Genomic DNA, 26,555 nt, shown 5'->3' on the forward strand with positions numbered 1-26,555 from the left:
CTTTAGATTGTCTTTCCATTTTTTAAACTTTTAATCTTCACTTTTCTTCACGCATGCGCACTCATCGGAGGTTTCTATAGCAACTTGACGCTCATTCACGACCTTTAGGGTCGCACACTTTTGACGTCATCACCTAGCGACGCACGTTACACGTTACTCCGTAATGAGCACAGCGGTTACACCTGAGTGAGGGGCACCACGGTCACGTTAGGGTAAGTAATTTCCTCTTAATTACTTTTGTTATATAAACACATTGCCTTAAGCTTTATGTTATCTTGATAAAGACCTGCGGGTCGAAACGTCGATTCCTTTGCACACAGATAAATAATTTTTCACCAAGTCCTTTGGAGTGCTCTGTCTCATCAGTTTTTCTATATATATATATATATACACACTAGATCTCCTACACATTATGGGTCCTTCAAACACACACTAGACTGCTGTATACACACACACACTGCACCATCTACACACACACACTACATTCCTAAAATTCACACTCTGGATCCCTTATAAACACACTAGATTCATTGTAAACAAACACATACTACACCCCTAAACACACACTCTCCACAACCTCTACAAACACTACATCACCTATACACACACACACACACTATAGCCTGTATGCACACACTTACTACATCCCCTATACACACATTCTCTACAGCCCCTAGCCACATATGCATTACATTACACCACAAACACAACAAGACCTCATTACACAATACCACACCACAATCAGCTCACTCTACACACACGCAATCCCACAAGCAGGCTCCAAACACATGCACAATACTCTTTCCTGGCCCTTTTGTCTCCTGGTATCCATTTATAGACACCAGAGACAAGTTGCAAGGAAACACAGCACAGCATGTTATTAAATTTGCTTGCGCTGTGCAAAACAAATACAGGGCCCTTTTCTCATGCTAGAGCTCTTCAGCAGAGCTCTGTGCATGGTCTGCCCTGGAAGAGCATTGAACCAACATGCTCACTTTGAGAGGGGGCGTGTTTGTCATTGGTGATGACGAAACACACCCTCTCTGCCACGCCCCCTTATTAGTGGGCCGCTGTGATAAAAAAATGCCCGGGCCGAATTTTTCTCCCAGTCCGGCCCTGGCACCAAAGACAGCGAAAGCTGTCCCGTCTGGTCCAATCAGACTGAAGAGCTACTGTAGCACAAATAGCTGAAAAACTTAAAGGAATACTAAGTTGTATTGCACTATGGTCTCCCCTCCCTCGCAAACCCCCTTCCCCCTAGATACCAGAGGACATGTTCAGAGGTCTTGTGGAGTCCATGCCTTGATGCATCAGAGTTGTTTTGGTAAGATGAGGTTGATCTACATGACATTGGCCAGGTAGTTTTAATGTTGTGGCTGATCAGTGTATGGCGTGTGTAGACATTATAAGTATTCTTTCCATAGAACATTCTTGAGCAGATGGTTCTCTCAAGGTGAAAGAGTGTATCCATTTATCAAGCACTTGTTTCTTTTAGTTGTGAAACTGCAAGCACTATGAGTCTAATGTACAAAGTGCAATTATAGTTCTAATTTTTAATTAACATTTAGAGAGTAATTAATTTTCTCTGGCTACACACTGTAATATTGAATATCCATTCATAAAGATCTCTTAAACAAGACATAAATCCCAGAATTAAATAACCACTTTCTGTTAAGTGTCTTTACAACCCATGTACATTTCAGACCACTTGCAAGTGTATAATTAATTGGATAAGCCAAACACATTGACCCCTTTTATTTTATTTTCGTTTTTTTCTAAAAAGGGTAATATATTTATTGTTCTTGAAAAGCAAGCAGAGTCCTGTCTGTCCTAATATTTAGAATATTGGAGGGTATAACCATGGGGGGCAATCTATCTTTCACTGTCTCTCCTGCAGTTTTTAATGCCCCCTCAGACACTAGCATTACCCCAGCAGCGGAGTGAGACAGGAGTCCCAGGACCCTCACAGCAGGGTGGGGGTGTGTCTGTGTGTGTATGTCTGTGTGTGAGTGTGTGTGTGGGAGACGTGTCCTGGGCCAGTTCCAGCTCTGCGCAGTAATACTCCCTGACAGAGCTGGCTGTGCGGCTCCAGCCTGACTGACGCCTAGTCCTGTGCCTGTGTTGTTGCCGCTGCTCCTCCTTCTGCAGCCCTGACTCCTTCACATACATACGGCAGCCAGGGGGGAAAAGCACCCGTCCACACATTAAGGGCCGAAGCCAAAACACAGGTAAGTCCTGTACACTCATTTTCATTAAAATACATTTATAGATTTTTTTTTTAAATATATTTTTTAATGTTATCAAACTTTTCCCTGTGCCTGCTCACTCCCACTGCGGGAGGGTAGGGCACAGACTGTCCTTTTACTGAGCACAATGACCTCATCTGAGGCTGGTGGACACTGATAGTGCTGCATTACTGGGTCATGGAGCTGCTCTGTTATGTCTGCACCCGCTTCCTAAATATAGATCTCCCTATAGCTCTCTGATCAGCTTTCAACGCTCATTAGAACGTTGGGAACAATGTAGCAGCTACAGGATTCGAAAGGTTCCTCGGTTAACCCTTAGGGTGCCAGCTGGCACAGAAGCCTTAATCACCTTTTGTGTGGCATGGCATTGGTCACCTAGGGTCAGGCCCAGACTTACAGCTTTTATAATTGACTTTATTCATATTTTGACCTCAGTGCTTTCTGTAGGAGAATATCATTTTTTTAATTAAGTTTGATAAAGTGACACTGACAAGTGACAGGAGTGGACAGCTCACTGATCCTCCTAGTAGATTAAAGTGTCTGGCTTTGCAACACTGATCCTGTGGTGTACAGCCACCACCAGCTACTGAGTGTGATGGGAGTTGCATTGATGAGCAGATGGCGTTCCAAAAATCGGAGAACTCATCACAACTTATTTATAGGTCAAAGCTAAGTGGATAACTGCAGTGGTTATGTACTGGATTGCTTCCTATGATTTGGAAGGATTACAACTCCCATTGCTGGAAGCATGCAGTCCACAGCATTTGGAACTCTTTATATAAGTGTGGTTTGTAAATCTGATATTTCTCTATGGGGGTGTGGTCGTAGGGTTAATATATTGTATTTTGTAACTTAAAGATATCCTTTTTGCAGGTGACAGCAAATAATGCATTGGGTACACTCTGGCTGTGAATGGGTTAAGCAAGGTTATTGTAACCGAATTGGGGCTATGGGGAGATTGCAGGGGACATTCTCAGTTTTACAGTGTGATAGTTATTTGCATTAGGGAAGGGAGGGAGGGACAGGGTAGAGGAGACAAACTGACGCCAGTATTGTGATCAGGAGAGAGAGGGGAAGGAGGAGCTGTCCAGGGTTTCTTGTAGCTAATCTCTGACCAAGACTGCATCACCTCTTTCTATACAAATAGCTCCATATGACGCAGGGAGGCTGCTTTGTGGGCCAGACTGGTGACGAACTACATGATTTATGTGTCTGATGGGACTGTATAGCTGTATGGCTGCTGTCACCTTCCAGGAGGGCGATGGTTAATGTCACTGCACCTGCACATAAATAAGAACCAACTCAGTGATGTAGATCCAAATCAGTAGCATTAATCATTTATATATTGCTGTGTATTGGAATACCCACTTTGTATTTTCAAAATACCTTTACCTTAATAAAAAAACAAAGAAACACAAAAGGCAAGATAGATGTAAGTGAATAAATATGTATAGATGGAATTCTATATACATTATTATATAAAAATACAATAGATATTCTATCAGTATTTTAAATACAGATTTATATTTATGTATTTATATAAGTGCTATTTTTAGCCAAGATTTGCATTGTTGATGTTCGCTAGATTGAGTCAAGTATTTATGATGGTTAGGTTTATGCATTCATTCCCAGTGTTCTCAGCCAGCCAATCTGGTGCCAACGAGTACACTATCACTGAGTAATCCTTTGCATTTTGCCATGGTAAATGCATTTAACATTATGTGACGTATACTGCCAACAGCATAATAGTGGCAACTCGGATGGTTTAATGTAAGAATTATACAGTGATTATTCATGTAAGAATTCTATGACGCGTTATTGGCTTTTACTCCTACATTTTACTCTGAGATTTCGCACTTCTAGGAATTCTGTAGTCTGGAAGGAAATGGTTTTTAAAACCTTTACAGAAAGGTCTTATGTTGTAAGCTTGTTTGAGCAAGGACCTTCTCGAAACCTTTACTTTATACTCACATTAAAGGGGCACTATCAATTCCCCGGAGATTACACCATTAAAAAAACATTGATAATCACTTATAACTCATGGTAACTTTTTTCATGTGATGCTACTTTTTCTTTTAAAGTTTAAATTAAAGGTTTAGTGATTGGCATCACAATCCAGTTTAGTTCAGGCACGGCTAAGGCAGACAATGCAAATAAGGAGCAGAAACATTTTTTTTGATATATGTTTTCTCTATGCTGGTTGCCAGATGCAAAAGACAGAGCTTATAACAATGATGGACAGGCAACTAAAATGCAGGCGCCCAGTTGCAGTACAGAAATGTGTTAATTTTTTCCATATTTAGCTTTATTTTCCACACCTCACAAATGCACATTTGTTAAATATAGGGTTAAATAAACATTGTATAATCCTGGAAAATGACAGTTCCCTTTAAATTGGTCAGTTATTTGCAGTTTTATATCCTTGTTGTAAACTTGTAAAGAGCTGTTATATGCTGACACATATATGATTAGAAAGCCATAGAATACTATTTTGGTGAATGAAAATACTTTTGACACAACAAACAAATGAGTCACTGTCTGTACCTTTACATTGATGCCATCACTAAAACATTTTCAGGTTGTGAAACTGCTCCAGTCTGGGAAATCTGATACAGCTGTTAGTCGAAAGAAATCGCCTTCTTTTACAATGGAAAGATAAACACTTAACTCTTTACAAGCAATCGGTGACAATATTCATAGTAATTTAATGTATATAATTTGCTGGCCAAAATTGCTTGTAAATATGCAATGCACAGATTAGAATTTAGCTATTCTTACCGCCATACCAGGGAATTGTCCCCAAAACGTGCTACACTCAGGACACTAGGACCATGTAGAGAGCCCTCTCAACATGGCCTGCTCACTGTAGGCTCGCCTGCTTGATGCCAGTCTAACCTGCCAAATCATTTGGCTGGCACCTTCACTGGTTTGACACACACCCACACATTACATTTATTTATAGTGTTTGTTTTCTTTTTTTTAGGTCCACCCAGCCTACATACCTTTAGGAGAGCTTGTGTGGGTTCTCTTCATAGGTTCCAGTGGAGATCCTATACATGGGATCCAGTGTGACTGTTATAATCTTCCTGCTATTCCTCACTGCTCCCTCTAGCGCTGTTTTGTAATGCCCGGCTGGAGTGACATCATCTCCCAGCATCACCACAGAGTGCATGATGGAACTGTGTTGAAGAGCAGGAACATCAGTGTTCCCTCGCCAAGCCTTCTTTCTCCCACTTAGGATGCATTATATATGGGCAAAGCAAGCACCTGCTCTCTGGGTATACAGAGGCCTACTCTTCCTTAGTGTATGTATGCCACCTCAGGGGGCTATAACATAGCCGGCCGGCCTGGGCCCCCTGTGACAGGTGGAAAGCAGAGGCCCCGATCGCACTCACAACCCCTCTATTTCCGCCATTGGACTAGGCGTTCGAGACTTGTAAAATTCAAGGACTTTTATTCATGCATTGAAAGGACATGCTTTTCTTTTTAAAGTTCCTTGAATTTCAGAAGTCTTGTGTGCCTGGTTCATTCCTCTAAATATATTTGGTGTATTGGCCATCTGGACTGTGTAGCAAAAGCTGGTCTTCCAAATGGCGCATCACTGTGCGTGCCATCCTCCTTTGTATCCATTAAAAATTAGGACATAGCCAAAATAACTGACTTCCTGTTCTTCACTGTAAGAAGTTATTGTAATAGACAGATGTTTGTAAGATTATTTTATTGGCTCTGCTTATAACAATTCCTTTCATATTCATAATTAGAATTGATCACTCTTTGAAACCAGTGAAACATATGATTTGACAACTGATTTGCCTATCTAGTGTACCAATTTTTATTTAAAATAACAGCTTACACTTATTACCTTTTCTTTCTAATGGTCAGTACTAAATGTTATTGAATTGTTCTCCTGTAGACTGTAAATAGGAATTCTGGAGAAAGACAGTCCATTTAGTAGATTCTTTTAAGTCCAGGTCAAGGCCGGCCAAAAGGTATCTGGTGTATAACTACAATTCCTCTGTCTTAGCTATCTTTAAAGTCTTACTTTAGTCACCATGATCTCTTCAGTGATTTAAAGTGGTTATGGTGCCAGGATTCTGTATGTACAGTGTTCATTATGTTACACTGCACATACCGAGTTTACCCCTTTGTTACTGAAAGTGTAACTCCAGTTCTGGCATTGTCACCGATAGTGTCTCCAATAGTGAGGAGCAGCGATATGGTACTTCTAGCATTATAACCACTACAGCAGGCTTTAGTAGTTATGATGCTTGGAGTAACCCTTTTAAATTGCCACACTAAGGACCATAACCACTTTACATCATTGCACTGATTATGGTGAGGAGAGTTTGCTGCTCCCTGCCTCCCTGCACAGTTTAATTCGTAACTACAAAAATGTGCAATAATCAGAGCAGCTACAACATTGCAAACTAGATCAGTGACATCAAAGTTAGAATTTTTCTTCCCCCTTTATTGTCCATGATCCATTCAAGGGTGCAACTTAGACATTTCTCTTTTCAATTTTCTCGCTCTGGAGAGATCTTTGTCTACAGCCCTATTCTCACAACGTGGTATATTGAACAGCTCCTCTCATTCTTTGTCATGAGTGGTACTGCAGAGGGAGTTAACATACGTATCCCATAATTCATTTTGGACTAGGGCTTATTGAATAAGGAAAAAACATTGACAGGAGAGGTTGCTAATTAGTGACATTTTAAAAGGGAGTTCATTATTTTAATTTGTTTTACATATTTAATTATGTTTCATTTATAAACATTAGAGTGATTTCCTGCATATAGTGTTATTTCAAGGATTGTTACGACCACTTAAAGTGTCATTGATCCTTAAGGGTTAACCAGCTCTTCATTAACAATGAATGGCCCATTCTTATAAGAAGCAGTGTCTCCACCACAGTGAGTAGATTCTAAATTGGCTGACCGTCAGGTAAGCGCACTGGGTAGACATTGCATTTCATTACAATCCTCAATTTCTTTCCTCTCAAAATCACGTCATCTAACGTTTGTCTGCGTAAGAACCAGTGGCTAGACAAGATCCATTTTTCTAAAATCCTCTTCTTCTAAGAACAATCTTTTCCGATCGCCTTCCTGTTTCACACTGAAACAGTTCCAAGCTCACCTTAGGAGGTCAGCACTTCCAAGACTTTAATTTTTTTTTAACAAATTAAGGTAAATGACAAAGGCTTACTCTGACGCAGTAGCCTGTGCCAATTTGATGCCAAGAGCATTAACAATGAGATCTAGGGGTTATGTTGCTCGGAGTGTAGTATGCTATGTAACAATGTGAGTGGATAACTCACTTTGGATTCATGTCAAGAGTTACTTGATGTTAATTCATACAGCACAGGGGACTTTCCTCTGTTTTTTGTGCTAGTGTATAGATGAGACGTTATTCAACATTAATATTTCTTTATTTTCCTTGGAGTTTCCATAGACAGAGCGCTGCGTGGGGCTGAGCTAAGGTTTACAGCTACACTGCTCTATAGTGACAAAGCATGATCTCTCAACTTCTAACTTGCACCTGCATGCATGGGTTTGAGGGGTGCCCATATTGTCATTTGAGAGATGGTAGGTTGTTCACCTTTTTGAAGATTTCATGTTGGAGGAAGTGAAAGCAAACTTTAGTATATATTTAAATCTAATTTATATGATTGCTAGTGATTTCGTATGGACAAGTGGTGTACCAACCGGAAAATAAAATTGCCATCCACGTAATTTGAGAATGACAGATTCACTTTATATATATCAAACTTACTTGTGTTAGCCACTGTATGACAATTTTATATGAGCTGGTAAAAAGTAAAAGGGACATTATAGGAACCAGAACAACTTTAGCTTAAAGGGACACTACAGTCACCAGTACAACTACATGTATTCCTGACCCTATAGTGTTAACACGACCATCTAGCCGCTCTGAGTCCCTCATGCCTCCATAAATATAGTAAAAATCTTACTGTATTCAAGCCAGAAGTTGTAAATCTGCATGCTGTTAGACTCAGGAAAAACAAGCAGTCTGCTAACATGTGATAGCCTGATCCAATCACAGTGCTTCCCCATAGGATTGGCTGAGACTGACAAAGTGGCAGATCAGGGGCAGAGCCAGCATGATTCAAACACAGCCCTGGCCAATCAGCATCTCCTCATAGAGATGAATTGAATCAATGAATCTCTATGAGGAAAGTTCAGTGTCTGCATGCAGTGGGAGGAGATACTGAATCATAGGATGCTCCTGCACAGCAGATGGATCAACTCTGAAGTCCCTCTGGTTCACTCTGAGTGACTGCAACTGGAGGTGTTCCTAGCTTTCAATGTAAACACTGTATTTTCTCAGAAAATGCAGTGTTTACATGAGAAAGGCTGCAGGGAGCTATAGTTCTCACCTGAACAATCTCATTAAGCTGAAGTTGTTCAGATGACTATAGTGTCCTTTTAATGAAGCAGTTTTGGTGTATAGATTATGCCCCTGCCGTCTCAATTTTCTGCCATTTAGGAGATACATCTTTGTTTATGCAATCCAAACCACACTTTACTGTATGTGACTTACACGGCCTTCCTAAATACTTAAAGGGACTTTCCAGTACCAGAAAAACAAATCATTTTTTCTGGCACTGCAGGAGCCTGCAGTGCCCCCTCCCTCCCACCCCCATCCCATGTTGCTGAAGGGGTTAAAACCCCTTCAGTGACTTACCTGAATTCAGCACCGATGTTGCTCGGCGATGGGTCAGGCTCCGCCCACGCTCTGTCGTTGGTCGGCGGGGGAGACTTGATGAACATGCGCGGCCGCGCATTAGACCTCCCCATAGTAAAAGCGACGCTGGAGGTCCTCATGTGTAGCGTGAGGATGTCCAGCGTCGTTTGAAACACTTTTAGTGTTTTAAGAAAACGGAAGTCCCTCTAGTGGCTGTCTGATAGACAGCCACTAGAGGAGGACTTAACCCTGCAAGGAAATTATTGCAGTTTATAAAAACTGCAATAATTACACTTGCAGGATTAAGGGTGATGGGAGTTCTCACCCAGACCACTGCAATGGGCAGAAGTGGTCTGGGTGCCTGGAGTGTCCCTTTAAGAAAAGAGAGATCTTCCTTTATTGCAGAGTCTGTTTAATTTAGAATTTCTTATCTCCTGCACTGTACCATTCTAGAACCTGCATCAGCCTCCTGTGTGTGACTAAAGGTTTGTTTACAGAGTTAAGACTTAAGTAAGTGAAGATCTAAATGAAAATAAAAACTATTTTTTAATGCAGGCTGTGTCAATCACAGCCAGGGGAGGTGTGACTAGGACTGCATTAACAGAAACAAAAGTTATTTTACTACTAAGTGGCAGAGAATTGAGAAGTGAGACTGCAGGGGCATGATTCAATAACAAAAAAAATGCTTCATTAAGCTAAAGTTGTTTTGATATCTATAGTGTCCCTTTAACTAATGAAGACATGACTTGAAATTAGAGTTCATTTTGATGTATCTAAACAATATGTTTCCTGTAGCAAAATAAAAGTTATCATGGAAAACCTGTAACCATCGCTTATAGTTTTATCATGAGTGCTTAGTATATCAAAGAATTCATTGGACTGTGGAGTTAATTCACTGTGAACATTTGCTCAACTAGTTTGTCTAGATTACAGCATACACAGTGTTTCACTGATTGACAGTAAGCTTTGTGTTATGTCGCAGCTGTTTTAATCAGTTAGTGTTTTTGTTGGGTTTGGCACTAAGCAGAGTTTATATTGAGTAATGTTTATAGGACCTGATTGCTGTGTTCTGAAAGACGTGATGGGATAATCTGGGAACCTTTTGTGTTTCACTTGTAGTGTAAGGTTATTTTTAAAATGGTTAGAGTATATATCTTGCAATTAGTAGCCAGAATAGCTCATAAATAGTATAGCGAGTTCAGCTTCTGTTGGCTTCATGTAATATACCAGTCTCTTCATTATTTCTGTATATTTTATTGGTCTCCATTCAGATTTATTAGGAAATGTATGCAAGTAGGGTAGAAGCCGTCTCATCTTTTATTTTATATTTTTGGAGTTTGAATGCTGAGATTATGCATGTATACACGTACAATGACACACACTGACACAAATACAGACACACATACACACTGATTCTCCGCACTGCTGATCTGACAGGAACCTGGTCGATCTGTTTAAGGCATGTGGCAACTGACCAGATCCCTGATCAGACATGCCCATCGGGTGGCCCTAAGTGCGTGGGCCACCAGATGGGTCCATAGCTTGTGGGCCATGAAACAGATACACCGGCAGTATTTCCGCCTCTGCGTAGTTTTAATCATTTTTTATTCATAACTTATGTAAGTGGTGCTGCATTGGCTTATAGATATATTTGTCACAGCACACAGTATTCACATGTCTATTCAATAAACAGTGAATAGTTGTTAATTAAAAAAAAAAAATGCTTGCTAAATTTGTGTTAAATTTGTCAATCTTGAAATGAATGTTTTAATTTGTCCTAAATTCTGTAAATTTGCTTCTATTAATCACAAGTCACTGTTTAGTATATAGCTCCTCCGATGTACATATTGTATTTATTTGTCTTAGCAAGATTCACATATATTCAGGTGTATAGAATTGAGAAGAATAGCCAAGGAATTAAGAAACAGAGAAAGAATAAAGTGTGTTTTCAATGAATAGAATCATTTTGAAATACTTTATGTGGATCTTTTGTGCTCTGGGCTACTTACTCCATACATTTATCATGTTTTTATAAGACACATATTTGGCATTGTGAAGAACTGCAAAATAGTTCTATCTCTATTGATATCCCAGAATGTGCACGCCATTGCATTATCCCTAATTTACACCCTTGGCTCTCTTCCCATTGACAACAATTGTGATCTGCTTCATACTGATGTCAGCGGCGAGCTATTTCATTTGACTGAAAGAGATAAATGCCCTTTACTCGTCCCTGCTAAGGCAAAACACCATAATATATTGCCAGAAATATATCCTGACCCACAGTCACTTAGTGTCTTATCTGTAAATACTTTCATGTCTGCTTGCAAAACAAGTCATGCTTTGTGAACGAGAATGTCTGTGTGTTCATACTATGTATAGGGCTATTTTTGGAACCCTATGCATTTAGCCTATTCACTGTCTGTAATTTTGCCCTAAAATTTATACCTTGATTACTAGTAAAGATTTAAGACCCTTTTCTACACAGTAGATAATATAATAATTATATTTAATTAATCCAAAGTTTAGCACGTTTTAGCCAGGATAAAGAATATGTACATTTAATTTAAAGGGACCCTTCCGGCACCATAAATACTACAGCTTATTGTAGTGGTCATGGTTCTAGGAGACAAAGGGTGACGTCTTTCTGCTATTTGCAAACCATTTTTAAACTGACAAAATCACAGAGATTTCAGAGGCACACACAAACTTGACCGTCCTTGTGTTGTATTAGTGGAAATTAAAGGTTGGGAGTGGGTCTTTTTCCAGTTTGGTGAATACATACCTTGTTAAAGGGATTCCATAGTGTTAGGAATACAAATCTGGTATTACAAATACAAATCAGCCCTCTGGTCTTTCCCCCTCCCCTGTGCCCCCTCCCTCCAGTATGTAAAGGGTGAAAAAAAAACAACTTTATTTACTTACACAATTCTAGTGCTGAAGTCACTTGGCACTGGGTTGGAGCTCCGCCACCTCTGACATCATCTCATGGACAGGTGAGCGGGGGTCCTAATGCACATGCACAGCACCGCAAGCTCATTATGAGCTAAGTACGGTAAACTCCCTGAAGCGCCTCTAGTGGATGTCTAGTAGACTGCCACTAGAGGCTGGCTTAGTACTGCAATGTAAACATTGCAGTTGCTTTAAACTGTAATGTATTACATTGCAGGACTTAATGGGACAGGGACAGGTACAGTGCACCCATGTCACTTCAACAAGCTGAAGTGGTTTAGGTGCATATAGTGTACCTAAAAGCCAGATATCTGGATTGCCGTTCCACAGATACCACTGCCACTCAGGTGTTTATATCATATCTAGTGTATATATTTTACTGTTTTGTGGACTTTCTTTCTGGCATTGACTGTTGGGGCTCTAGCAGCCTAATGTGTTAATTAGTACCTATTGCTAATTAATATTATATGACTCAAGAGTTATTGGCGCTGGACAATTTTTAAAATAAATTATCATTTGTAATTTTTTGTACTAGCTTTATTAACTATTTTACATCTTTTAGACTTTAGTCACCTCTTTGTGGAAGCAATTTTGATATTTTACATGATATTTAACTTTTATAGTTCACCTATCCCCCCCCCTTTATGTTGACTATGTGATGATGCTTAGAGTGTCCTTTTAAGTTATTGCACCCATACTACATGTTATATCTAATGAGGTATATTTGCTCTAGGTCTAATCAGGGCATTCGAAGACATCCGAAAAGTATACCCTGACTCACTTCCCAGAAACAGTAAATAGAAAAGACGGTGGAAGCATCAATTTCTCTTGTCCTACATATCTGTCACCTTTCGGGGACAGAAGTCGAATCCTATGCACTCCAGCACGCCCATAAGTTCCTTGTTCTCCTTTACTAGCCCGGCAGTGAAGAGACTGCTTGGCTGGAAACAAGGAGACGAAGAGGAAAAATGGGCAGAAAAGGCAGTCGACTCTCTTGTGAAGAAATTGAAGAAGAAGAAGGGTGCCATGGAAGAGTTAGAAAGGGCTTTAAGCACCCCGGGGCAAGCCAGTAAATGTGTCACAATCCCTCGTTCTTTAGACGGAAGGCTACAAGTATCACACCGCAAGGGTCTTCCGCATGTCATTTACTGCAGGGTTTGGCGATGGCCTGACTTACAATCCCATCATGAGTTAAAACCACTTGAATGCTGTGAGTTTCCATTTGGATCAAAGCAGAAGGATGTGTGTATAAATCCGTACCATTACCGCAGAGTTGAAACTCCAGGTAAAATAAAAATGTATTATTATAATATCTTTGTCTTTCACTTGTATAGATTTGTTTATTTATCAAAACAGAAATTTGAAATAATGTATCAGGCAATACATAGTTTTATTAATATGAAAACACAGAGATGGTAACGGAGTATTTACAAAAAACAAACATGCCCCATTCTAATGGTAACTTGAGCCTTAGCCCCTTACGGATGGAGGCAATTGTTAAAATTCTGAAGCAAGCAAAATTCTGAACCAATTTACAACCCCCATTCCTGCACTTTCCCACCTCACTCCCCTTCCCCTTGAGCATGTGCTGTGAGATGGCTAAATGGTCAAATCACAGGCTTCTCTATGAGAAGCCTTTGAGTGGACCTCTTGTGGCTCCCCTGATACCATGAGGGTGCATGTGAAGACGTGCCAAAACAGTGTCCTGGTGCTGAATTCCAGATAAGTAAATCCTTTTTTAATAGTTATGGGGGAGGGGTGGGTACTAAAGAATAATGCCCAATAGGACATTATTCATGAAATAGAAAGGTATATACAAAAAAAGAGTTGGAAAACCCCTTTAACGTGATGACAATTATCAGATGAATTTACAACATAGTTTGTTAATTTTTTGCTTAAACTGGGTTCTAAGTGAACTAAATTATCTTCTTATTTATACATTTTACTAACTTGCTGTTAGCTCAACAGAGGAATTGTGAAAGAGATACAAAGTACAAGTTGACTATATTTTGTTTTATTACATAACAACTTTGGCTTCAGAAGATAAACATTTTTGGTGAATGTATTTAGTTATTAGTTATTTTTTGAGCGAACATAATACTGCTATTGTTACTAAGAGATGTTTTTACTGCTAACAAAGGAAGGGATTTTCCTTGATTATGTGTATGAGTTTGACACACAGAGTGCCCACCTATCTTTTAATTATATGTTATTCTATTAAATATGCCTGAAATATATAAATGGCATTGCTTCTATCATTTCTTTATTTCTTATCTTTCTGGTGTGTAGTCAATGATTTTGGGTTACACCCATATTTGGTCTCCATGCTATTCCACTGGGCCCCAAATGGATAGAACAGGCACATTAGATTGCTAAGAAGCCACACAATATATATATTTTCTATGGCAGCCCTGTTGTTCCCGGTGCATTGGCATATGCCTTTAACACTGGGAAATGTCTAGTAAGGTATTTTGTAAAATGTATTTAGTTATAGCATATTTTCGACTGAAGAATGGGTCACTGAGCTATTAGGATAGATGTAATTTGGGTCCATTGATGTAGTCCATTGTTACTGCTAGTGCCAAGCCAAGCCATTTTTCAATGACAAATGCATAAAAAGAGGAAAAGAGGTCTGCAGGGAGATATGATAAATTAAGATAAATTAAGGACACACATGGTCGTTACCCAAAAACATTCACTGAATCTACACACACTTCCAGCCATCCTCTCACACTAACACACAAATAGACTAAATATACGGAAACTGACATAGCGCATGCACACAAACAATTCACACACATATACAGTCATGCCTTATGACTTCAAACTAGTCTCCCTACATCATTGTTACCCTCCCTTACACAGCATAATCACAAGTTTTCAATATATGTGAACTGATCACCATTCCTCAAGTATACTGTATCTCATTCTGCTCTCTTGTTACTTAAATAGTAACCATGTATGTTATTTACAACCTGTTTCATTGTTTTAGTATTACCTCCTGTCCTTGTGCCAAGACACAGCGAGTTTAACCCCCAGCTGAGCCTGCTTGCCAAGTTCCGCAACACTTCCCTTAACAGCGAGCCAATGATGCCACACAATGCGACCTTCCCAGAGTCTTTCCAGCAGCCGACATGTACTCCATTCTCTTCCTCACCAAACATATTCCCTCACTCGCCAAGCACAGTTGGTTACCCAGATTCTCCAAGGAGTTCTTCTGACCCCGGAAGTCCATATCACATCACGGGTAAGCTTTATTATTTTTATTATTATTACCGGCACATATATAGCACCGACATTGTTCACAACATTTTAACCCCTTAAGGACACATGACATGTGTGACATGTCATGATTCCCTTTTATTCCAGAAGTTTGGTCCTTAAGGGGTTAAAAACTATATAGTTTAACAACAAGTAATTGGCCGACAAAAAAATTATTAACAGACACAACAGGTGAAGAAAGCCCTGCTCAGATGAGTTTATGACTTCTGTCACTTATAGTTGGTTTACTTTTTACGTTCCAAATGTCAGACAGGTAATCTGAAGACGTTCACAAGATCTGATGATGTTTTAGGTTCCAAAAGACAAAGATAATATTCTAAAATTTTACATGTAGCATGCAATGTACAGTCTCTGTAGAACATTTACATTTTGTTAGGCAGCAAAATAGCAGGACCCGTCAGTAGTGATGAATGGATATCATATAACTTAAAGTTATAAAGTTATGTTACCTGTAGACGAAAGGCTCTGGACAGATAAAAAAAAATCTCACTATACATTTGGATACAATTAAGACTTCATTCTCCATGGATATTATTTTGGCACGAATAAAAATAGTTTTTTCTGCAGAAAAACTGGTTATCGCACTCTGTACGTTTTGTTTTTGTTATGCCTTTTTTTCTGTTGTCAATCATTATTTTAATGAGGTTTAAATATGACATAAGATATGTAGACAATTGAAAAATGCAAGTGGCAGTGCAACAGAGTAATATTGGGTAAGATGATAAAACCTCATTTTTGTTATAATATGAGCAAGAAAAAAAACAATGCTGAGATAAGACATGTAATTTTGTGAAACAACTAACATAACAATAGTATGGATATGTATAAGGCTTTAGATAAAAAACTAAATAGGCTAATAGCTGAGCTTTAATGTAGAGTATTAACCAGATATAGCAGACTCAAAGTAATTGAAATATGGTTAGGCTAATATCCCATGTAGATACATTACTAGAAAAACATAAAAGAAAATAATATTAACGGTAATAGCTAGTAGCTCGCTGGGATAAACATAAGTTGTCATCTGATTAGTAATAAGATAGATACAGACTCTCTAAATAAACCTGTAGCTCTTGAAATACACAGGAGGTAACTGTTAGAGGACCATTTGGTCTAGCAACAACCTCAAGATTATCATACATTATAACTTAAAAACCAAATGAATGAACCAAGAACCATCATGGTTCATAGAATTGTGGCTCAGAAGAGATCTGCAGTGGAGCAGTCCCAATCAAGAGTGCTGTATCTCTGGGTCAATCAATGCCAAGACGGACAGCAGGTCCTTGCATCTCAACAGGAAGGTTGCTGGATTCTGAGTCCTGTAGCCACAAAGACCACAGACGCAGGAGCCCAATGGTTACTGCCAACCAGTCACTAGGTAGATAAGCCTGCATATACACAGAACCTTCCAGACTTCATGCTCCAGGTGTAGGATTCCATGAATTGAAGGTGGTAATGAATTGAAACCCACCAATGCTTTCCCAGAGAAGTTCAATGACTAGGACCTTGGGAGCTCCAGCAGGACACATGTTTCCAATGCAGGCTCCAGCTCTGCCTCCGTTTTTAGGGGAAACTTCTGGATAGTAGTATACAAAGAGATCTCTGGGCACATAAAGTTCTGTCGCCAACCTTGCCCAAAAAGTATTGCACAGGGTATCAATAGCCTCTACTGGCTACCTAGATGTATAGCCTGAGCTTTTGATCCCAGTGGGCCCACAAGCCTGAGTTGCACAGGATGAGAATGTTGGGATAAATCCCACCGGCAATGGGGGGACGGGGATCTGGGTCAATTACAGGTGGAGAGATTCTCCTGCAAGAAAAAAAACCAAAACAAAAATAATAATAATAAAAATCTTTCTTTGTCTACAGACACACCACCTCCACCATACAACGCCCCAGAGGTTCATGGAAACCAAAACAGGCAGACGGTGGAGTCCTCTGATTGCCAGCTAGTTTTATCATCACTGAACAGAGGTAAATAAAGTAATCTTTGCTGTTTATATAAATAGCATACCTTTCAACAAAACAAAGAAAATAAATCCAAAGGTGGTCTAACTAAGAGACAACCATGAGGAAAAGTACCCAGTCCTATTCCGATAGTAAATGTTAAGAGGAAAAAATAATAAATAACTTTATTAGGGTATATAGTACAATGTATACATAGGTTCCAATCTGAATAGATAGAGTCAGCCAAAAGGCTGAATGATGCTTGGGCTGAGGGTATAGAAACACTCATAGGGGTGGAGAGACTAGGTGGAGAGAAGTGGGTAATAAGATGTGTAGATTAAATATGGAAAAAACCATAGTATCATATTCACATTGCCCCACATATAGTAAACTCCTCCACAGATAGTCACCCTCTGTGTTCTAACCCTATACTCCTGGGAAACACCTACAAGGGTGTTCTAATCCAGACTCTATCTATAATAGAAAAATACACCAAACTTAAAAATAAATAAAAACTAATGGTAACCAGTCTAAATAGAGAGACAGAGAGAAAAGGGAGAGGCCAGGCACAAAATAGAAAGTGGCTAAAAAATAGCCTACTGAGAAAGCTACCTTGTAGGTGTTTCCCAGGAGTATAGGGTTAGAACACAGAGGGTGACTATCTGTGGAGGAGTTTACTATATGTGGGGCAATGTGAATATGATACTATGGTTTTTTCCATATTTAATCTACACATCTTATTACCCACTTCTCTCCACCTAGTCTCTCCACCCCTATGAGTGTTTCTATACCCTTAGTTATTCTTCTTTTCTTTTTAGAAGGATTTTATATAGTAGGCTACCATTTAGTCACTCTTTCTATTTTTGATGGTGGGTTATTCCTTTTGGCTGACTCTATCTATTCAGATTGGAACCTATGTATACATTGTACTATATACCCTAATAAAGTTATTTATTATTTTTTCCTCTTAACATTTACTATCGGAATAGGACTGGGTACTTTTCCTCATGGTTGTCTCTTAGTTAGACCACCTTTGGATTTATTTTCTTTGTTTTGTTTCATTACCCTAGGGTTACCCCCTTTCTACCCAGTCTAGGTGACCATCCTTTACCTAAGAGACGGTAACAGGGTAGGGTTTTTTCCACCCTGTTTCTGGTCCCTCAAGGTCTCATCTATAGCATACCTTTCAATGTTGAGAGGTATGAAAGTAGAGGGAGCATACCAGTGACACAACAGATGTCACATGTGACTTCAAAACGTAAACCCTGAGTGACAATGGGGCTCTGTGATGGCACAGGAATTTTACGGCATCTCTGCTGGTCGCATGAGATTCAAGTTCTGAGACTTGGCTTTCAGAGCACTCTGATTGGTTGGCTTTCTAGCCAGTCAGTCAGAGTGCTCTTAATGATATTACATAGTGTGGAAAATGTTCCCACTCAATGTAATAGCTGACAAAGTGTGTGAAAGCCTTTATAAGGGCTTTCCCTACTATCAGAGCCCAGTCTGCACTGAACCCTCCATGGGTTGAGATGGATTCATTTATTGCATTGTGTTTTTTTGAGTTTTGTTAGTTTTTTTTCGGGATTTAAGGATTTTTATTTGGCCTTTTTGAGGCTGAAGATAAGAAGAATTAGAAGAAAGAAGACTTCAGATGGGCAAGTATAATTTTATCTACAGGCGTACTTGAAATTATTGTACGTGTAATTATTGCACAAAAGCAAGTTAATGATAATTTGCAAATGTGCATCCTTCAGATTTCTGACCGGATTTGGCTTTCGTAAATATGAGAGTTGAAGACTTTCAAGTGCGGTTTCAAACCACGCCTTCAAGCCTTCTAGGTATGAGAGCCTGGAATCTTACTCCCAGCTCTCATACAGTAACATACCGTGATGTCATGCATGCATGCGCAGTGCAATCATGGTCTGCCATAGAGAATCATTCTATTGAATGATTCTGGATGGGAGAACATTAGGTGCATTGCAGTGAGTGCCACTTATGTGCCTAAGGTCCCAGGTGTTCCTCTATGAAGAGCTTTGGAATTATCCATCATACTGGATGACGTCACTCGAGGAGGAGCCTAGGCAGTGCTCAGGGAGACTTGGTGTTGGTGAAAAGGTGAGTAATGTGTTTTATTTTTATTAATTCATCAATTTATCAATACCTGGGGCCTGGGTGGGTAGGAGGCCATAAACTAAACAGCTACATCAGGACTGTAGCGTTAGGAATAGAGAGATGTATTCCTAACGCTACAGTGTTCCTTTAAATAAGTGTGTATGTGGGGGATTGACTGCTTTATCAAGAGATGCCAGGTTCTTTGCTGCTCATTGTTATGTATAAATAAAAATAATAGTAACATAAAATGAAACAGCCTTAATTGGCTCACAATATGTAGCTTTATTAGATAGGATAAAATGACAATTTAAACAATATGTTGCATTACAACCAAAATCCATACTTTCATCTATTTTGATTTTTTTTCCTCCAGAATTTCGTCCTGTTTGCTATGAAGAACCTTTGCATTGGTGCTCAGTTGCATATTACGAACTGAACAACAGAGTGGGGGAGACCTTCCAAGCCTCGTCGCGTAGCATACTCATCGATGGATTCACCGATCCTTCCAATAATAAAAACAGATTCTGTTTAGGCCTTCTTTCTAACGTTAACCGCAACTCTACCATAGAAAACACACGGAGGCACATTGGAAAAGGTAAAACATACAATTCTTTTACCAAGCTTGCTGATATAATTATATTATAAAAAAAAAATAGCAGGGGACAATGGTCTCGATTGAATTAATTTGAATTAGAATCAAATCTGTTAGAAAGAAACTTTTCAAATGATTTATCCACAGCAGACACCATTAAAGCATATGGTAGTTTTTCTAGTTAAATATTTTTTTCCTTTTTGTTTTCTAACAGATCGGAATTATATCTCATTTTTATTGAAACAAATTAAATCGAGGCCAATGTCATACCAGTCACTTGGAAAATTCAACTAAAACATATAGTGTCTAAAGGTTTATATGTTCAGCTGACATGATATTAAAGTGATTGCGTATCTTTGTGTTTCTTTTGTGTTGGGCAGGAGTCCATCTATATTACGTTGGTGGAGAGGTTTACGCAGAGTGTGTGAGTGACAGCAGCATTTTTGTACAGAGCCGTAACTGTAATTACCAGCATGGCTTCCATCCGGCCACTGTGTGCAAGATCCCGAGTGGCTGCAGCCTCAAGATATTTAATAACCAGCTGTTTGCCCAGCTCCTTTCGCAATCTGTTAATCAAGGTTTTGAGGTGGTGTACGAGTTAACAAAAATGTGTACAATTCGCATGAGCTTTGTTAAAGTAAGTGATTTTTAAAAAACCTTTTTTAAATTGACATACACTTATGCTGGTGATAGCTAACCCTTTACAGTCCATGTTTGTAGTTTACACATCACTAATGTATATTTTCTTTAATAATTATTTGTAATTACTATAGTGTAGTCAATTGTGCGTGGAGGGAGACTGAACAAACAAATCAATGAGAAATATAATGGGAAGATGTTTTTAGATGGAATATATAGTCTCTGTCTAGAGGCTGTTAAAAAGGATAGAAATAATAGACTAGGGCATTCGTTTTTGGGAAAAACACAGTTTGTTCAGAATTTTCGGCAATTCGGCCCTTCGTCCGAAAGACGAATACAAATTATGAGAGACACGAAGAACGAATTGCTTGTTGGACAAAATTTGTCCATGCAATTTGTTTTTTGTTCGTTTTATTTTATTACATGGAGGAAACTTCCAGCTCACGGCTCCTTCCTTGTAATATTTAAAAATAGAAGCAGCTAGGAGCTGTGTTAAATCCCCCATTCCCCCCTCACCCTATGAGGGTCAGTATGACTCCCATATTAGTATAAGGGAGGTTAAATCTTCCCTCCTTCCACTACTCACTGTGCCATGAGAAGGGGCATGTCTACTGTTATTGCTTCCCAGATGCTAATCCAATAAAGGGGATCTGGCACAGGTCCCCCAATGCCCCCATGGTGGGATATCTAATAAAATAATAAAAGAGGGGGGCATAGTGTCCCCACCTGTGACCCGCGTGTGGGGGATATTAAAATAAACAGGGTTTTAGTATCCCCCTCCAGCCCCCATTAGTTGTCAGAGGGTGGGGAATATTAAATAAAATGTGGGGGGCACTGGGGAAAACTAAGTTCCCCCCTTTATTAATTTATCAGGTGCTCTAACATTGATCTATTGGATTAGTGACTGTGCAGTAATAGATGCCCAGTCAGTAGTCTTCTTATCTTCTTATAACAGTGAGCGTTGTTTAGTAGACATGCACAGACTAGTCACAGCACACTGGGTAGGGGTAGAAGGGAAGATTTTGCCTCTCTTTTTTTACTAATACTAAGTATATTTTTGAATTATTATTAGTAGATAGCTTCCTAATTCTTGTAGGATATCCATTAGTATACTAAAAAGGCGCTATCTACTAAACAGCTTCCTAATTTGGCACCCTTAAATATGGAAATCTCGCTTGGGTACAAATTTAGAGAGTTTTCTATTAAACGGCTCCGAGATAGAGCTGCCGCCCATGGCATGGAACGAAATTTGGTTCAGCTTAAACAAAAAGATTTTTCCTGTCCAAATGTATTCGGACCTAGCAAAAAGTTTGGCGGTGCCCAAATGTAATACTTAATATGCACAGGTGCAGCCATAGTATATATGCATGGGACAGAGAAATACCACTGTGGGACAAAGAAATTGCCGCTATAGGGTCAAGAAGAGCTTTTTTTCTTTTTTTTTTTCTTCTTTTTTTTTTGTGGCACAATTGCCAATCACTTCAGATGGAAATGTTTGCTTTTTGGATCACAAACATAAAGAGATGTCTGGCTGAATTTAAGCTTGAATCTTTTTGTCAACAAGTAACACATCACTTTACTGCCAAGTGTGTGGATATTGGGATATTGTATGTTTTCTGTTAACCCCTCCATGTACAAAAATGTGGTAGATTTTTTATTTAGCATGTTCTATTCCAAAAAAAAACCGATATAAATAATGTTTTTAATACCAAATACATTTTTAATTGGAAAAAAAAATGAAAACTTGCAGAAATCGTTTTTTTTGGTGTGATGTAAAATATAATGTGAGAATTTTTAATACACTTTGTAAACTATTACATTGATATCTTTTGTAAAAATCGGTTGTGTAGAATATTATTTACATTCCTTTGTATTTAGACAATTCATACTTGTCTGGGAAGCAGATAAATTGCAGTATTTGTTTTATTGGCTACATTTCTCAATGTCATGGTAAGCAGGGAGAGAGCCAGACAAGGTCACTGCAATTTCTTAAAGTGAAAACTGTTTCTTTCATCATAATGGATGTAATGAATACAATTATAGCTTAATATTTATTGTCTACATTAAATCCCTAACATTATTATTCTGATAGTGAGTATATATAGATCAGCAAATAATAGCTAGGATATTAGTGAATATTAACGATGTGGCAGATTAATACATTTATGGACATAAAATACAGTATTATTTTCCTTCTATTAAAAGGACACTCACAGAATTATTCACTAGAGGAAGGATTGTCAGAAATTTTAAGTACGTATATTTAAAATGTAAGGTCTAATAGCCAATCTTGAAGAATAGTTCATTTGGAGAAATTATCCAGTTCGTCTGTTTCGATATTCATTTTGAAATTCACTTTGAAAGCGAACCTGTAATTTATTTTAACTTCCCTCCATGGTGTCCAAATAAAAGTCTATTTTTTCTTTGCATTCACCTTTTATGTATCTTGTTCGTGTTGCCGACATACTCAACTACTGCTTGCCATCAGAATGATTAATTAATTAAGTAATAATTATTGGACTAATAATCAATGTGATATTAAAATAAAAACTAGTAATATGAGTCCTTAATAATCAATCACGATCAATCCCATATCTAACCTTACTACCTTTGCCATCGCACTCTACATTTCAATACGGTACAATGACATTTTAGAAATGTCACTTCCTCCTGTCTGAATCCTCCTGTCCTCCTGCCTTTTCCTACTTGTTGGGTCTTGGTCAATAACAGACAACTTCACATAGACCTAATGCACTGAATGTAATATATGCAAGATACATTATTTGTTGAAAACAATGATACTTAGTGAAAAAAGTATGTGTTCCTTAGAACAGGGCTCAACATTTCAGGTTCTATGCTAGTAGGCAGGCCCAAGAGTTAGTTGCCACTTCAAGCCTAGTTGGTCCATGGCACACTTACCTGGGGTGAATTTCTACGCACCAGGGCTACATTTTTACTCACCATTAATTAGTGGACATTTTTAGCCCTGCCCTAGAGAAATACTCCAATAAGTCGCCAATAAGTCGTAAGATGACGAGGAAGGTTTTATTGCAAAAGTGATGGTAGGAGCTGCACTCCATCCCAGCAGCCACCTGGTGCTATGGAGCAGGACTAGCAGTCCCACAACGATAAGGCAGCAAAGAAATTACCCAGGCACTCAAGGTGTTCAAGCCGCAGGCAGTTGTAATGAAACAAAAACCCATTCTCTTTATAGTTTTTATTAGTGATATAATGCAGAAGGTCTTGATGGTAAGGTATGTCTTTTTGCTGATGATACTAAGATATGTAACAGGGTTGATGTTCCAGGAGGGATAAGCCAAATGGCTAATGATTTAGGTAAACTAGAAAAATGGTCAGAGTTGTGGCAGCTGACATTTAATGTGGATAAGTGCAAAATAATGCATCTTGGACGTAAAAACCCAAGGGCAGAGTACAGAATATTTGATAGAGTCCTAACCTCAACATCTGAGGAAAGGGATTTAGGGGTGATTATTTCTGGTGACTTAAAGGTAGGCAGACAATGCAATAGAACAGCAGGAAATGCTAGCAGAATGCTTGGTTGTATAGGGAGAGGTATTAGCAGTAGAAAGAGGGAAGTGCTCATGCCATTGTACAGAACACTGGTGAGACCTCACTTGGAGTATTGTACGCAGTACTGCAGACCGTATCTTCAGAAGGATATTGATACCTTAGAGAGAGATCAGAGAAGGGCTACTAAACTGGTTCATGGATTGCAGGATAAAACTTACCAGGAAAGGATCTTAACATGTATAGCTTGGAGGAAAGGCAAGACAGGGGGGATATGATAGAAACATTTAAATACATAAAGGGAATCAACACAGTAAAGGAGGAGACTATATTTAAAAGAAGAAAAACTACCACAACAAGAGGACATAGTCTTAAATTAGAGGGACAAAGGTTTAAAAATAATATCAGGAAGTATTACTTTACTGAGAGGGTAGTGGATGCATGGAATAGCCTTCCAGCTGAAGTGGTAGAGGTTAACACAGTAAAGGAGTTTAAGCATGCGTGGGATAGGCATAAGGCTATCCTAACTATAAGATAAGGCCAGGGACTAATGAAAGTATTTAGAAAATTGGGCAGACTAGATGGACCGAATGGTGCTTATCTGCCGTCACATTCTATGTTTCTATAAAAAGAATAGCAACGTTTCGACCTGCTAAAGAAATTCCCCAGGCACTCAAGGTGTTGAAGCCGCAGGCAGTTTTAATGAAACAAAAAGAACAGCAACGTTGCTGTTCTTTTTATTTCATTAAAACTGCCTGCGGCTTCAATACCTGCAGTGCCGGAGGAAGGTTTTATGACCTAAGAGCAAATCATGTAAATATTTAGTTTGTAACAAAGAACATCACTTTTAGATGTAGCTATTGCAACATGTAATGGACACGCTGCAGTCATCAATTGTTAATCTCTCATTGCACCTTTATGTTTTCAGGGCTGGGGAGCTGAATATCATCGACAAGATGTAACAAGCACTCCTTGCTGGATCGAAATCCATTTACATGGTCCTCTTCAATGGCTGGATAAGGTCCTGACTCAGATGGGTTCTCCTCACAATCCTATCTCATCTGTGTCCTAATGAGAGTCCCTAAAGCGCTATTGCAGGCAGTGGCTTCAACAAAATATCAGTTTTTAATCCAACAAATATTTGTCATGTAAATACATATATTTCAGTATGTGTTATGTGGCTTCTGTGTATCACGGGGAAAGGAATGTTAATGTTCTATTTTTTTTTTTACATATATATATATTGTATGGATATTTTATTTAATATGGAAATTATATGGATAAGATATATATCCATATAATTTGTATTGATACAATACCCAATACGATATCCATATAATTTGTATTGAAAAATCACTCCACAGGTTATTAACCCTTTGTGTGCCAATGGGAACAGGCAGATCCCTCTGGAACTCCAAATGATTAAAAGAGCAGAACACAGATTCACTTTATTTTTAACAAATCTTTAGTTCTTGCATAGAAGAGAAATGTATTCATACCTAAGGCACTTAAACATGGTACGCAAACAACACGTTTTAAAGAAATATTTTTATGATTTATATATATATATATATTTGTTCTTTATTGATGACTTAGCAGTCACATAACCGGTTTGTTTCTTGACATGTCAAGGGCAGCCTTTTTTATATACAGATTTTTTTTTTTTGGTTTTGTATATTACAATAAAAAAAAAGTCTTTAAAAATATTTTAGGGAAATCTCTGGATTTGCCTTGGAACTATGAACCTGCGTTTTTCTTGTTCTTTTCTTTATTCACATCCCTGAAATTCCCAACCACTGTATCAATGACTTATAGAGAGAAAGTGTGACCACATAGAAAGTAGATGCCGTAGTCATTTGTTGACCTTCAGATGAGCATTGCTGTTTAAAGTTACAGCACGTTATGAACATGTACTTCAGGGTTTTTTCATCAGTACCAGCCACGTTTTCTTGGCCAGTGGGATTTTGTGACTTTTTGACAAAGGGAAACCTGAAAACAGAGGCTTCTAACCACCTGCAGGAACAGTCCAGATTGAAATGTAATTCCTTAGTCCGTGAGCTGTTCATACAGACATTGGAAACACAGACGTGAAGGTTCCAACTTGATGGAATCTGAAATTTTTTTGTCCATCTCTAATGAGAGCTGTAACTCAACAAAAGCTTACATTTGAAAAGCCCTGGTCTAGTACATTTTCTTTACTCTGTATAGAGCTCATCAGATCTGTAAGTAATCTGGGTCTGCAGAATTCTGAATCTCGTTGAAGTGAAAAAAAACTGTATGCTACTACCCAGCACATCAAAGATATGACATTAGACTTGTAGCAAAGCAGATTAGCACCCCTATTGTCCTGTGACTCTAGCAACATAACTATAGATTGTGGGCTCTTTTTGGATAGAAAACAAGCTATGGTTTTTACCATGGCTGCTGTATGCACTGTATAAATTAATAAACGAAATATCAGATACCCTGTTTGCTTCCTTTGTTTTCTTAGCTCTGTTTCTCAATTAATTTTCACTTCCTAAAGTCATAACAAAACAAAGCGCGTCCAACACCCATTA

General features: G+C 38.7%; 1 protein-coding gene across 1 annotated transcript; it reads left to right on the forward strand.

Moving 5' to 3' along the window:
* The first annotated feature begins 2,057 nt into the window (after positions 1 to 2,057).
* On the forward strand, positions 2,058 to 26,461 carry SMAD9 (SMAD family member 9). The gene is made up of 7 exons (XM_063429087.1): positions 2,058 to 2,228; positions 12,634 to 13,185; positions 14,893 to 15,147; positions 17,049 to 17,153; positions 19,612 to 19,833; positions 20,211 to 20,467; positions 24,926 to 26,461. Exons 2-7 carry the CDS (start codon positions 12,774 to 12,776, stop codon positions 25,067 to 25,069), a joined length of 1,395 nt encoding a protein of 464 aa, XP_063285157.1. The 5' UTR covers positions 2,058 to 2,228; positions 12,634 to 12,773; the 3' UTR covers positions 25,070 to 26,461.
* The last annotated feature ends 94 nt before the right edge of the window (positions 26,462 to 26,555 follow it).

Source organism: Pelobates fuscus, chromosome 1 (genome assembly GCF_036172605.1).
Source record: "Pelobates fuscus isolate aPelFus1 chromosome 1, aPelFus1.pri, whole genome shotgun sequence".
Taxonomy (NCBI): domain Eukaryota; kingdom Metazoa; phylum Chordata; class Amphibia; order Anura; family Pelobatidae; genus Pelobates; species Pelobates fuscus.

Bases quoted from the DNA above. Each gene is read 5' to 3' on its own strand.
- SMAD9 (XM_063429087.1), top strand. From the start codon at position 12,774: ATGCACTCCAGCACGCCCATAAGTTCCTTGTTCTCCTTTACTAGCCCG. The intron at 13,186-14,892 runs GTAAAATAAAAA...TCATTGTTTTAG, and splicing joins CCGCAGAGTTGAAACTCCAG to TATTACCTCCTGTCCTTGTG. The intron at 15,148-17,048 runs GTAAGCTTTATT...CTTTGTCTACAG, and splicing joins AAGTCCATATCACATCACGG to ACACACCACCTCCACCATAC.